The sequence below is a fragment of the Pseudophryne corroboree genome, chromosome 1, assembly GCF_028390025.1.
Source record: "Pseudophryne corroboree isolate aPseCor3 chromosome 1, aPseCor3.hap2, whole genome shotgun sequence".
Taxonomy (NCBI): Eukaryota; Metazoa; Chordata; class Amphibia; order Anura; family Myobatrachidae; genus Pseudophryne; species Pseudophryne corroboree.
The window spans coordinates 308,600,867-308,615,492 of NC_086444.1; the positions used below are offsets into that span (position 1 = coordinate 308,600,867).

The 14,626-nt window shown below is 48.4% G+C and overlaps 1 protein-coding gene across 3 annotated transcripts in view; it reads right to left on the bottom strand.

The window, feature by feature from the left end:
* Window positions 1–3,497: 3,497 nt before the first annotated feature.
* The window catches only part of CFAP251 (cilia and flagella associated protein 251), a 263,063-nt gene continuing 251,934 nt past the window's right edge, over window positions 3,498–14,626 (bottom strand). For all 3 annotated transcript variants that reach the window (XM_063964473.1, XM_063964472.1, XM_063964474.1), the window contains one exon: window positions 3,498–3,812. In XM_063964473.1, the coding sequence (XP_063820543.1) occupies window positions 3,676–3,812 (137 nt within the window). In that variant the 3' untranslated portion in view covers window positions 3,498–3,675. The remainder of the gene's footprint in view (window positions 3,813–14,626) is intronic.

A 14,626-nucleotide genomic window follows, 5' to 3' on the forward strand; every position in this document is an offset into this window, starting at 1 on the left:
CCTTCTCGTTCGGGCACAAAATCTAACTGGAGTCTGGAGGGGGGTCATAGGGGGAGGAGCCAGTGCACACCACCTGACCTAGTAAAGCTTTACTTTTTTGTGCCCTGTCTCCTGCGGAGCCGCTATTCCCCATGGTCCTTTCAGGAACCCCAGCATCCACTTAGGACGATAGAGAAATATGGTTCTGTGTGGGAATCAATTAACCTGGTATTGTAGGACTGCTGTATTCATGACTTAATCATTTGGGACAAGGCTGTTTATTGGTTAAGATATTAGTGATCTTAACACCAGTTTGTTTAAAACAACTTTCACAAAATGCAAAGAGCCTGATTCAGAGATTTACTTAAATCCGATATTGACATAAATCTCTGATGTTTAATGATCTGTGTATTGCACGTGTGCAGATCTGGTCCTACCTGCATCATGAATGACATGCTGCTGGTGTTTGGGGCAGAGACGGTGAGCGCTCCAGCAGGCAGTGTGATTTTGCCGGACATCCTGAGTAACCGGAGGATCACTAAAGATGTCCAATGTTCACGCAACTGATCCAAAGCTCCATCTTCAGATGCAGCAGCAGCAGCTCACAGAAACCTGCAGTGGTACTCTTTTTTTACTTAAAATGCCTCCTGCAACTTTTGTATAATATCACACAGCGGCTGCACACAAAGATGCAATTGCTGTGCCATTAGCATCCACCTCAGAATAGGTCTGAAAGATAAGATTTAAGTCATCCATACTAAAACTTGACAAAAAACAGTAATAGAAGTCAATATTTATACCTAAGAATTAACTGAGGATTACATGGAACTGTCCTAAACAGGCCAAGGATAAACCTGTTACATGTTAAATAAAAGAAAAAAGGTTCTAAACGTATTCACTAAGATACTGACAGATACATTTCCTGGGTGTGGTTCATCAAATCGACAGTGTCTAGGTCGACAATGTTTAGGTCGACAGTCACTAGGTCGACATGGATGGAAGGTCGACAGGGTTTCTAGGTCGACATGTGCTAGGTCGACAGGTCTAAAGTTCGACATGAGTTTTTTTTTTGGTGTCGTTTTCTTCGTAGAGTGACGGGATCCCAAATTAGTGCACCGCGTCCCCTCGCATGGCTCGCTTCGCTCGCCATGCTTCGGGCATGGTGCCTTCGCTCCGCTACCGCTCGGCACACTTTACCGTTCCAATCGTAGTCCACGTGGATCGTTAAGTATGAAAAAATTAAAAAAAAATATTTTTTTTTTAAAAACTCATGTCGACCTTTAGACCTGTCGACCTACCACATGTCGACCTAGAAACCCTGTCGACCTTCCATCCATGTCGACCTAGTGACTGTCGACCTAAACATTGTCGACCTAGACACTGTCGATCTTCAGACCGGATCCCACATTTCCTTTATCTCCATATGCAAAGTCATTTCTGCATGTTGAGACAGAATGCTTGCTGTCTTAACTGATGAAGCTGTTGTGATGATTATAAATGAAAAATATATGAGAAAAAGATCTGAACTTCTAGTTTTTATAGTAAAGGCAATGCGGTTGGAGGATGACTGCAGTTGCTCAGAGCGTGAATCAGGCATAAGAATTTATCCAGTGAACAGGCAGTGTAATGTGTCCTACAGTAGCTGTAGGGGATTCATTGGTTTCATGCCACTGAGAGCTCAATGGTGAGTTAGTGACCATTAAATAATCTGTTTTCTTGATCACTTGAAGTAACAATCAGGCTCTCTGCTAAAAATCTAACAGAAACAAAAGGAAAGGTTTACGGAGAGATTTTTTGAAACAAAGGAAAGTTACATACATGCACACACAAACTCACGAAACAGATTTGGAAGTGTTTTAGGAATATGCTATAGTATGTGACTCGGGAATCAGTATGTTTTACAGGTGGGCGGGATACCTGCTGTCCATATCTCGACAGCGGCATCCCGCCCACCAGAATGCCGGCAGTGGGCAAGCACAGTCCCCTTGCGGGCTCGCTGCGTCGCCTTGCTGCTGGCTCGCTGTTCTTGTAACAGGATATATTCCCACTCTATGGGTGTTGTGGACACCCACAAGTGGAAATAGTAGTTTTGCCAAGATTCTGGCTGTCGGCATTGTCGGCTGTCAGGATTCTGGTGTCAGTATCTTGAGCATGGCAAATTGAATGCATCCCGTAAAAACGTGTATATTGTCAAGACCCTTCCCCCCCCCCCCCCCCCCCCCCCGATTTCTCTCACAGATGATAATATCATAGTTGATCTACGCCTTGGGCCTTTTTTTTCATAAACATGGGGGGATTCAATTGTTCTGCGCCTCCCATGCTGGGCATCTTTAGCAATGGGCGTCTATCTGAGCTATTCAAGTGTTGCTCTGATAGACGCCCATACACCTGTGGGGCCTTTTTTGTTTGTTGACATGTGCTGTTACCATGATTAAACAATATACCTCTGGTGCTGCCCATGTGAGGCCACTTCTACAAACTTTTCCAGGGCCACTTTTAGTTCCCAATCCGTCCCTGCCCGACTGTGAAAGAAAGTGCCATGGAATATGCTAGCGCTACATAAATGTTAATAAATGAAGAAATAAATAAATAAATAAATAGATGTTACAGCCAGGAATTATAAAACCTCTTGGTGTCACTGGGCTCATCAAACAGCAGTGAAATTGTAATACCAAAAGCTATGTTATACATATATTTTTCCCAGTTTGTTTTATTGTTTTCTGTGGAGGGCAAGGTGTCTGTTTTTTCCTGTGGGGGCCAATGTGTTTTATATTATCTTGTGCAAAGTTTTTCATTTACGCTTGCATCTGAGTTATACCGAGCATGAATGACACTCGCACCAAAAAGTGTATTATAAATGTGTTGGGAATTCCTGTGTGGTTACAGAGGGTTGACTAATCAGACACAGATATAACGTAGTGTGGGTGTGTCGCTGAAACTGGTTACATAGAGAGACATTGAATTACTCACATTGGAGGCCATACTCAGATGGATGATCTGCACCTATCATTTGGCTGGTGAAACTTACAATGCTGCAAACGATGGTGGCGTCTAAAGACACACAAAGCATGAATGCAGCATCTGTAGACACTGAAAGTGGGCATCTCTATCCCTGCATATTTGGATATACACCATCGAAAGGTATCGAAAGGGCTTGGAAGTCACAGATGCAACTGCAGCAAAAGATGCAAGGAAGGCCGCAACTGCGCCCAACTCAGAATCAGATCCTATGTGGAGGAATCCCGCCCACCTCAACAGACTCCACCCCCACAACAGGCTGCACCCCCATTAGGGCTGTTTTCATAAATTTCCCGTGCTGGTTATACATCCCAATCTGCCCCAGTGTGCGGGACTTCTATACACTTACAGAGCCTTGAAGGGAGTGGATTGGTAGAAAATGCATCATCTCTTTCCTCAAAGACAAAATTCATAGCATGCCTTTGACCTTTACATTTCTGAAGCTGAAAGCGGCTTCTCATGAAACAGGATAATAAAAGATTTCTCAGAATTAAAACATGTTTGACTAAAATAGCTTTATTACTCCATACTACATGTGCAACAAAAAGGGATTTTATCTCTATAATTAAAAAATAATGATACACAATATATTTTACAAACCAGCATCCTATTGATATGTGATGCTGCAATGTATTGTTGGTTTTACAAAGACAAAGTAGAACAAATTGTAAACAGCCATTAGTAACCAGCATCTGGAGTGTGGGCGTGCTCTTCATAATCATCTATTGCATGGACTGGAAAACCAAGAATGTCTGCAACCAGCACGCCTGTCGTAATTTCCTCTGGGATTTCTTGTTCAAGCAGTTCTGCTATATCTGTAACATACAACGTCAGATAAATCTGAAACATCATCTTTTCTTGGTGGATAAAAATTAAATATACAACAAGAGAAAATGCACTTGTTGTAAATGGGTGATGTACACATCCTCAAACTGTGTGCATACTCCAACTGTCTGCCATATGTTTTCCTGTTATTACTGTTAACTGTATTAAGGTGGGTACACACTAGGCGATGTGCTCAGTGAGTAACATCGCCTAGTGTGTCCACCTCCCGGTCTGGGCTGCCCGACGGTGGGCATACACACTGTGCGATATCGCACAGTGAATCATGCTGTGGCCGGACGGGGCATGCAGCTTTGGACGATGCGTCCAAATTGAGCTGTATGCACAGCCGAGACTGAGGGTTGTTAACGACCCGCGGGTTGCACAATGCTTGTCGTGTACAGCGTACACACTAGTTGATATAGTAAACGACGTCGCTCAGGAAGGGTACAAAATAGGATTTTGGTTACCTACCGGTAAATCCTTTTCTCGTAGTCTGTAGAGGATGCTGGGGTCCACATTAGTACCATGTGGTATAGACGGGTCCACTAGGAGCCACTGGCACTTTAAGAGTTTGAGAGTGTGGGCTGGCTCCTCCCTCTATGCCCCTCCTACCAGACAGTCTAGAAACTGTGCCCGAGGAGATGGACATCTTCGAGAGAAGGATTTAACACAGATAGTGGCGAGATTCATACCAGCTCACACATACAAGGCACATCAAGCTAGCATAGTTTTAAAACTCAGCAACTGCTGAAACATTACTTATCAAGTAACAATGCAGTACATAACTAAACAAAGTCGTACTGAACCAAATAACGGTTGCAGGAAAACGAAGTGCTGGGAGGGCGCCCAGCATCCTCTATGGACTACGAGAAAAGGATTTACCGGTAGGTAACCAAAATCCTATTTTCTCTTACGTCCTAGAGGATGCTGGGGTCCACAATAGTACCATGGGGATGTACCAAAGCTCCCATAACGGGGAGGGAGAGCACGGAGGCTCCTGCAGAACTGATTGACTGAATGTCAAATCATCAGAGGCCATAGTATCAAACTTGTAAAACTTTGCAAAAGTGTTCGACCCAGACCAAGTTGCAGCTCGCCAAAGTTGCAATGCCGAGACACCCCGGGCAGCCGCCCAGGAAGACCCCACCTTACGAGTAGAGTGGGCCTTAACAGATTTTGGACACGGCAGTCCTGCCGTAGAATAAGCGTACTGGATAGTGAACCAAATCCAGCGAGAAACAGTCTGCTTAGAAGCAGGACACCCAATCTTCTTGGGATCATATAGGACAAACAGAGTCCGACTTTCTGTGACGAGAAGTTCTCTACACATAATCTTCAGAGCCCTTACAACATCCAAGGACTTTGATGTAATTGAGGAGTCAGTAGCTACTGGCACCACAATAGGTTGGTTGATATGAAATGCCGACACAACCTTCGGAAGAAACTGATGTGTCCGGAGTTCAGCTCTATCTTCGTAGAAGATCAAGTAAGGACTTTTACAGGACAAAGCCCCTAATTCCGACACGTCTAACAGAAGCTAAGGCCAACAACGTGACCGCCTTCCAAGTAAGAAATTTGACGTCAACCTCCTGTAGAGGTTCAAACCAATCCGACTGGAGAAACTGCAAGACCATGTTAAGGTCCCAAGGCGCCGTAGGCGGTACAAAGGGACGTTGGATGTGCAGAACTCCCTCCAAAGAAGTCTGAACCTCAGGGAGGGCAGCCAATTGTTTCTGGAAGAAGATGGAGAGGGCCGAAATCTGGATCTTCACAGATCCAAACCTCAGGCCCATATCCACACCTGCTTGCAGGAAGAGGAGAAACCGTCAGAGTTGAAACTCCACCGTAGGAAACTTCTTGGATTCACATCAAGAAACATATTTCTTCCAAATACGATGGTAATGTTTAGACGTTACCCCTTTCCTAGCCTGTATCAGGGTAGGCATGACCTTCTTCGGAATGCCCTTCCGAGCTAGTATCAGGCGTTCAACCTCCATGCCGTCAAACGTAGCAGCGGTAAGTCTTGATAGGCGAACGGTCCCTGCAGCAGCAGATCCTCCCGAAGAGGAAGAGGACACGGCTCTTCCTGCAAGAGATTCAGAAGGTCTGCGTACCAAGCCCGCCTTGGCCAGTCCGGAGCAATGAGGATTGCCTGAACCCTTGATCTCCTTTACGAGCTTTAGAACTCTTGGGATGAGTGGAAGAGGTGGAAACACGTACACCGACCGGAACATCCACGGAGACACTGCCACTGCTTGTGGGTCCCTCGACCTGGAGCAATGGAACAATAGCAGCGAAGCTTCTTGTTGAGACGAGAGACCATCATGTCTATTTGGGGTAACCCCCAAAGATCTGTAATTTCCTTGAACACCTCCGGATGGAGACCCCAGTCCTCTGGATGGAGATCGTGTCTTCTGAGGAAGTCTGCTTCCCAGTTGTCTACTCCCGGAATGAAGATTGCTGATAGCGCCAACGCGTGTCTTTCTGACCAGAGGATGATTCTTGTCACCTCTGACATTGCAGCTCTGCTCTTCGTTCGCCCTGTCGGTTTATGTAAGCCACTGTCATTACATTGTCCAACTGCACTTGAATGGCCCGATTTCTTAGAAGATGGGTCGTCTGAAGAAGACCGTTGTAGGTGGCTCTTAGTTCCAGGATCACAATAAACAAGAAAAAGCGCTGGGAAACTGGATAGAAATTACTAATAATTTTAATAATGTATTAAACATTCATTTGTACTGTTGCAACAGTTATTAAAACACAATGTATCTAATTAAAATTTAGGGAATAATATAGCACTACAAAAAAGTTTAAAAAGTCCCATATGTTTAGTATGGATTGTATAATGTTGGCCGGTACTCAAGAGAGCCAGTTCATCCCCAAAAATTAGTGCCACAGTCCAGGAACAATTTTAAGCGAATGATATATTACCAACTGCAGTTAGATTGACCTTGTTGGCTTGGTTCAAGATGCCACTTGGTCCGATTAGTCGCTCAGGTCCAGAGTTTGCAGGTATTCAATTCGCTGATGGCAGGGTTCCTATATCCGACTTCTAGGCGTTTGTAAGGGGATGAGGTATCAGAGTCCAGCCAATCCACCAAGGTGGATTGGCTGGACTCTGATACCTCATCCCCTTACAAACGCCTAGAAGTCGGATATAGGAACCCTGCCATCAGCGAATTGAATACCTGCAAACTCTGGACCTGAGCGACTAATCGGACCAAGTGGCATCTTGAACCAAGCCAACAAGGTCAATCTAACTGCAGTTGGTAATATATCATTCGCTTAAAATTGTTCCTGGACTGTGGCACTAATTTTTGGGGATGAACTGGCTCTCTTGAGTACCGGCCAACATTATACAATCCATACTAAACATATGGGACTTTTTAAACTTTTTTGCAGTGCTATATTATGCCCTAAATTTTAATTAGATACATTGTGTTTTAATAACTGTTGCAATAGTACAAATGAATGTTTAATACATTATTAAAATTGTTAGTAATTTCTATCCAGTTTCCCAGCGCTTTTTCTTGTTTATTGTGATCTTGGTTGTGGGGTCTAACTAACCCCGTTGTATTAGCTGCTATAAGAAAAGCAACTCACCACGAGCGCTAAAGGTAATTACTTAGTAATTCCATTCTTTGCACTTAGTTCCAGGATGTTGATGGGCAGGCCGGCTTCCAGACTTGATCACCTTCCCTGGAATGTTTCCCCCTGAGTGACTGCGCCCCAGCCCCGAAGGCTCGCATCCGTGGTTAGAAGGACGCAGTCCTGAATCCCGAACCTGCGGCCCTCCAGAAGGTGAGGTAATTGGAGCCACCAGAGGAGTGAAATCCTGGCCTTTGGCGACAGACGAATCCTCTGGTGCATGTGGAGATGAGATCCTGACCACTTGTCCAGGAGATCCAGTTGGAAGGCCCGAGCATGGAACCTCCGGTATTGGAGAGCTTAGTAAGAGGCCACCATCTTTCCCAAAAGGCGAATGCAGTGATGAACTGACACTCGGGCTGGCTTCAGGACATCCTGGACCATTGTTTGTATCACCAACGCCTTTTCCTGCAGAAGAAACACCCTCTGTACTTCTGTGTCGAGGATCATCCCCAGAAAAGACAACCTCTGGGTCGGTTCCAAATGTGACTTTGGGAGATTCAGAATCCAACCGTGGACTCGTTGGAATCCAACCGTAGGTGCGTTGTGAAAACATTGGACTGCAACAGCTTCTCCTTGGACGAAGCCTTTATCAGCCGATCATCCAGATATGGAATGATGTTCACCCCTTGTTTGCGGAGGAGAACCATCATCTCTGCCATCACCTTGGTGAACACCCTCGGTGCTGATGAGAGGCCGAATGGCAGGGCCTGGAACAGGAAATGACAGTCCAATAATGCGAAACGGAGATAAGCCTGATGCGGCAGCCAAATCAGAATGTGGAGGTACGCATCCTTGATGTCCAAGGATACCAGGAATTCCCCCTCTTCCAGACCTGATATCACCGCCCTGAGAGACTCCATCTTGAACTTGAACTCCTTTAGAAAGGGGTTCAGTGATTTTAGGCTCAGAATGGGCCTGACTGAACCATCCGGTTTCGGTACCACGAAAAGTTCCGAATAGTAACCTGTGGTTTGTAAATGAGGAGAAACTGGTACAATGACCTGTGCCTCCACCAAATCCTGGACAGCTTCCTGTAGTACAGTTCTGTCTGCCACTAGAACTGGCAAGTCTGATTTGAAAAATCGGTGAGGAGGGAGATTTTGAAATTCCAGCCTGTATCCCTGGGACACAGTATCTATCTCCCAGGGATCCAGGCAGGACGATACCCAGACGTGACTGAACTGTCTGAGTCTCGCCCCCAGTGGCCCCACCTCCAGCCGCGCGGTCCACCGTCATGCGGAGGACTTTGGCGTACCTGAAGCAGGCTTTTGTTCCTGGGAACCTGCAGCAGCAGGTTTCTTGGATGTAACTCGACCTCCCCTAAAGAAGGTATTGGACAGTTTGGACTTTCTAGGCTTGTTAGGCCGAAAGGACTGAGATGCTGATGGAGAGAAGTATTTCTTCGGAGCAGGAGCAGCTGAGGGAAGAAACGGAGACTTACCCGCTGTAGCCATGGATATCCACACATCCAAAGCTTCCCCAAAGAGAGCCTGACCTGTGTAGGGTAGGGACTGCACACTTTTCCTGGATTCTGCGTCGGCAGACCACTGGCACAGCCACAGTCCCCGACGAGCTGAAACAGACATGGAGGAGATCCCTGCAGCCATGGAACCCAGGTCTTTCATGGATTCTACCATAAAACCTGCTGAATTGTGAATGTTACGTAAAAACAATTCAACATCCCCTGTATCCATCATATCCAAATCCTCTAGTAAGGTAGCCGACCACTTTACTATAGCCCTTACAATCCATGCACTAGCAATAGTGGGATGTAATATGGCCCCTGAAGCAGTGTACATTGATTTAAGTGTATTATCAATTTTTCTATCAACCGCCTCCTTTTAGGCGTAGATCCTGGAACAGGTAAAACCACCTTTTTTGAGAGTCTGGACACAGATGCGTCAACAATAGGCGGGTTTTCCCATTTTTTCCTATCCTGCTCAGGGAAAGGAAACGCCACCTGGACCTTTTTAGGGATCTGGAATTTTTCTCCGGGTTTTCCCATGCTTTCTCAAATATAGCATTCAATTCCTTTGACGCAGGGAAGGTTAGCGAGGCTTTCTTATTTTCAGTGAAAAAAGCCTCCTCAATCTGCTCAGGTGTGGTATCATTTATATTTAACACATCCCTGATAGAGTCTATCATTAATTGCGCCCCCTTTGCAAGAGAGGTTGACCCCCGCAACACATCCACATTATCGTCTGTGGTATCAGAATCGGTATCTGTGTCATCTTGCGTGATGTTAACAAGCGCACGTTTTTGGGGGTATATAGCGGGGCGTCCTGAGGTACCAGAATCGGGCCATACTGCCATGGAGTTCTGTAATACCTGGGTTGCAGATTCATTACTCGCAACCCTGTCAGAAATCTGAGAAATCCAAGATTTGATAGAGGAAAACCATTCAGGTTCCCTTGCTGGAATCTGTGCTAAACCAGTGCTATCCTGATTACATGGAATGGGATCATCCTGTGAGGACATATCCCCCGCAGCATATGACACAGTGTCCCTGGACATAGCTAAAGGAGACCACCAAACACTACACACACACACACACACACACACACACACACACACACACACACACACACACACACGTGAGGGCAGAGTTTCCCTCCAAGAGTGGCAAGAGAGACACAGAGATTGGAGCCAACCCACACACAGCGCTTTTACCAAAGGGAGACCCCTTGTCAGCGCTGATTGTGCACCTTAATAGGATACACAGTCATATTGCAGCCTCAACCGCCCCCCCCACCCATCCCTTCTACAACCCCCTGGTACCATTTACAGATAGCTGGAGTTGCTGTGGAGTGACCTGTTTCTCCTGATCAGCGCTGTGCAGGCAGGAAAATGGCGCTGAAACGCTGCTGGGCCCACAATGGCGCGGTCTTCTCACTCTTCTTCTGCTTATACTGGCCTGAGGATTTAGTGCTGGCTGAGATCCTGGGACCCAGACAGGCTTCTGGACCAGTGTAGGGTGTAGCGATGGCTCAGGGCGCCCCTCACAGTGCCGCACCATGTACCGCTGAGCCATCCCTGGAGCACAGTTAATACTACGCTCCTACCCTGTTGCCGCCATCATCACACCGACCCCCCGCTTGCTAGGGGGGTCGGTGTCTCACTCGCCACCGATTCTTCAGCTCTGCAAGGGGGTAAGGCATGCTGCTGGGGCGAGCGGTCCCCTGTGGCAGAGAACAATCTGACCCCTCTGGAGCTCAGTGTCCAGTCAGCGGAGACAGTGGCTCAGACCCTGCAGGGCGGACACTACTCCCCCCTCCCCCACCTTAGTCCCTCGATGCAGGGAAGCTGTTGCCAGCAGCCTACCTGTAAAACAAAAAACTCTAAAACAACATCTTACTAGGAAAACTCAGGAGAGCTCCCCTAGCTGTGACTGGCTCCTCTGGGCACATTTTCTAAACTGAGTCTGGTAGTAAGGACATAGAGGGAGGAGCCAGCCCACACTCTCAAACTCTTAAAGTGCCAATGGCTCCTAGTGGACCCGTCTATACCCCATGGTACTAATGTGGACCCCAGCATCCTCTAGGACACAAGAGAAATGAGCGACGTTGTTTACTTTATCGACTAGTGTGCACAGGCCTTTACAGTAACAACCACTTATTTATTTATAAACTTATTTATATAGCACCAGCAAAGGAGGGGGGGGGGGGGGGGGGGGCGCGCAGGGGACGCTGTAACCTTGGCCCCTCTGACATCACTGGCTCTTGTGCAGCAGCAGAAGGAAGAAACCTGGCAGTCAGAATGCAAGCAGGAGAGAGTGTGTAGTTTAGAGCAGGAAAGTGTGCAGTACAGAGACACAGTAGTATCAGGTTCTTCCTGACCAGAGGAGAGCACACTGCTGCAAGCAGGGTTAAGCGGACAAGATGTGGCGGGCCGGAGGAGTGAAGGCGGTTCCCCCAAGGCTTAATCCGGCCCTGATGCGTGGATCTGATGATTTTGTAGGGATGCTGCATCTGACTTTAGTAACTTCCCCATTAACAGTTATCTCTTACAGACATTGCCTGTTCTGCCCAGTGTAACCTATGTAGTGTGCCCAAGATGGCTGTCTCACCTAGTACTTTTGTGGGTAGGATAAATAATTGTTGGATTTTATGATCCAAAATGACTGCTTCAACCCTGTATTATAGGCGTAATTCAGAGATGTACACAAGCCCATTTACAGAGCACAGGGTGAGGGTGCAAAACTGGGGCCCAGTTACAGAGCACAGAGGGAGGGTGCAAAGCTGGGGCCCAATTACAGAGCACAGAGTGAGGGTACAAAGCTGGGGCCCAGTTACAGAGCACAGAGGGAGGGTGCAGAGCTGGGGCCCAGTTACAGAGCACAGAGTGAGGGTGCAGAGCAGGGGCCCAGTTACAGAGCACAGAGTGAGGGTGCAGAGCTGGGGCCCAGTTACAGAGCACAGAGTGAGGGTGCAGAGCTGGGGCCCAGTTACAGAGCACAGAGTGAGGGTGCAGAGCTGGGGCCCAGTTATAGAGCACAGAGTGAGGGTGCAGAGCTGGGGCTCAGTTACAGAGCACAGAGTGAGGGTGCAAAGCTGGGGCCCAGTTACAGAGCACAGAGGGAGGGTGCAAAGCTGGGGCCCAGTTACAGAGCACAGAGTGAGGGTGCAACGCTGGGGCCCAGTTACAGAGAACAGAGGGAGGGTGCAAAGCTGGGGCCCAATTACAGAGCACAGAGTGAGGGTACAAAGCTGGGGCCCAGTTACAGAGCACAGAGGGAGGGTGCAGAGCTGGGGCCCAGTTACAGAGAACAGAGTGGGTGCAGAGCAGGGGCTCAGTTACAGAGCACAGGGTGAGGGTGCAAAGCTGGGGCCCAATTACAGAGCACAGAGTGAGGGTACAAAGCTGGGGCCCAGTTACAGAGCACAGAGTGAGGGTGCAGAGCTGGGGCCCAGTTACAGAGCACAGAGGGAGGGTGCAAAGTTGGGGCCTAGTTACAGAGCACAGAGGGAGGGTGCAAAGCTGGGGCCCAGTTACAGAGCACAAAGTGAGGGTGCAACGCTGGGGCCCAGTTACAGAGAACAGAGGGAGGGTGCAAAGCTGGGGCCCAGTTACAGAGCACAGAGTGAGGGTGCAACGCTGGGGCCCAGTTACAGAGCACAGAGGGAGGGTGCAAAGATGGGGCCCAGTTACAGAGCACAGAGGGAGGGTGCAAAGCTGGGGCCCAGTTACAGAGCACAGAGTGAGGGTGCAACGCTGGGGCCCAGTTACAGAGCACAGAGTGAGGGTGCAACGCTGGGGCCCAGTTACAGAGCACAGAGTGAGGGTGCAAAGCTGGGGCCCAGTTACAGAGCACAGAGGGAGGGTGCAAAGTTGGGGCCCAGTTACAGAGCACAGAGGAAGGGTGCAAAACTGGGGCCCAGTTACAGAGCACAGAGTGAGGGTGCAGAGTTGGGGCCCAGTTACAGAGCACAGAGTGAAGGTGCAAAGCTGGGTCCCAGTTACAGAGCACAGAGTGAGGGTGCAGAGCTGGGGCTCAGTTACAGAGCACAGAGGAAGGGTGCAAAGATGAGGCCCAAGTACAGAGCACAGAGTGGGTGCAGAGCAGGGGCCCAGTTACAGAGCACAGAGTGAGGGTGCAGAGCTGGGGCCCAGTTACTGTTAGGTGCCGCGGTCCACGGCGCCGCTCGGTCTGTTTCCGAGCGACGCTCACGGCCGCCGCACCTCCTTCCCTGCCCGCCCGGCGCCTAGCAACGCTGGGACGCCGTGCGCGCTGAGCCGCCGGGTCCCTAGCAACGCTAGGACGCCGTGCGTGCTTAGCCGCCGGACCCTTAGCAACAGGGACGCCACTGACTATCGCGTTCCCCGTTGCTTCCTGCCAATCATTTCACTTGTTAGCTCTGGTCGTGCAGCAGGGCAGCTGCACGAAATTACTAATCAGGCTTCACTGCAGCTATTGGAGGGTTCCCTGTTAAATTTTCCCTCACTACCTGGCACAGACGCCGGTGATAGCTTCCTGTATGCTGTTCCCGCCTGGTAACGTCTGTTCCTGGTTTAGCTGTATCTGGTCGATCCTGCTCCCTGTGCTCCCGTGTCCTGGAGTTCTGAAGCCGGTCCTGGGAATCCTTCCTGTCCTAAATGAACCTGTTGCAGTCATCCGTGGGTTCTCGTTACTTGGGGTTCTCTCCCGGTTTGTGAGTAGCGGCTTCTGCCGCGAGTTGCGGCCTAGGCCGCTTAATCCTTGTATTACTTTTGTGTTGGTGGTTTTTGCGGAGAACTCGGCGGTGCCGTGTGGGGGAACGGACAGTGGTATCTTTTGTTGTTCTTTTCCTTTGGCGGCGTGCCGCACATATATTTAGTTTCAGGGTAGTTAGTAGCCCCTAGCTTTTGTTTGTTTTAGTTAGAGATCCCCTTGTTATTATCCTGTCTCGGTTCACGCTTTGTCTCACGCTAAGACCTGGGGGCATCGGAGTTGGGCAGACCTAATCCGCCCTTCAAACGCGGCTGCCGTGGGCCCAAGAAACCATAGTCACTCAGGCGTGAATTGACCACACGGGTAAGACAACGGAGGTAGGGTGCTAGGGGCTATTCTCGTACCACTCCTTAGTTCAGCGTCGCGTCCTGGTGCTCTGAACTCACCTTGCAACATCTCTCCAGTTCTGAGCATCAGGAACGTAACATTATCACCGGCCCAAAAATAAACAACACAAAAAAAAAAAAAGTTGTTTTGTATTTGGTGGGCTTAGAAATTCGGCCTCATGAATCCGGTAGTTTTAGGTCCAAATCCCAGCCAGCTTTTGGCCAACCAGATTCAGGAATTAACTCAGATGGCTCAGGATCTTACTCTTCGGGTGAGATCGCAGGAAGATCTTTTGCGAGCCTCCCCGAGTATGATTCCAGAACCAAAAATGCATTTACCCGACCGTTTTTCGGGTAACCGAAAGGATTTTTTTAATTTTAAGGAAGCTTGTAAGCTTTATTTTAGTTTAAGGCCCCGTTCCTCTGGTACTGAGTCTCAACGGGTCGGGATTGTGATGTCATTATTACAAGGTGATCCACAGACCTGGGCTTTTGGGCTAAAAGCTGATGATGTTGCCTTGTTATCGGTGGATGCCTTTTTTAAGTCCTTAGGCCTTTTGTATGATGACCCTGATAGAGAAGCATCAGCTGAGAGCCACCTGCGTGCACTTAAGCAAGG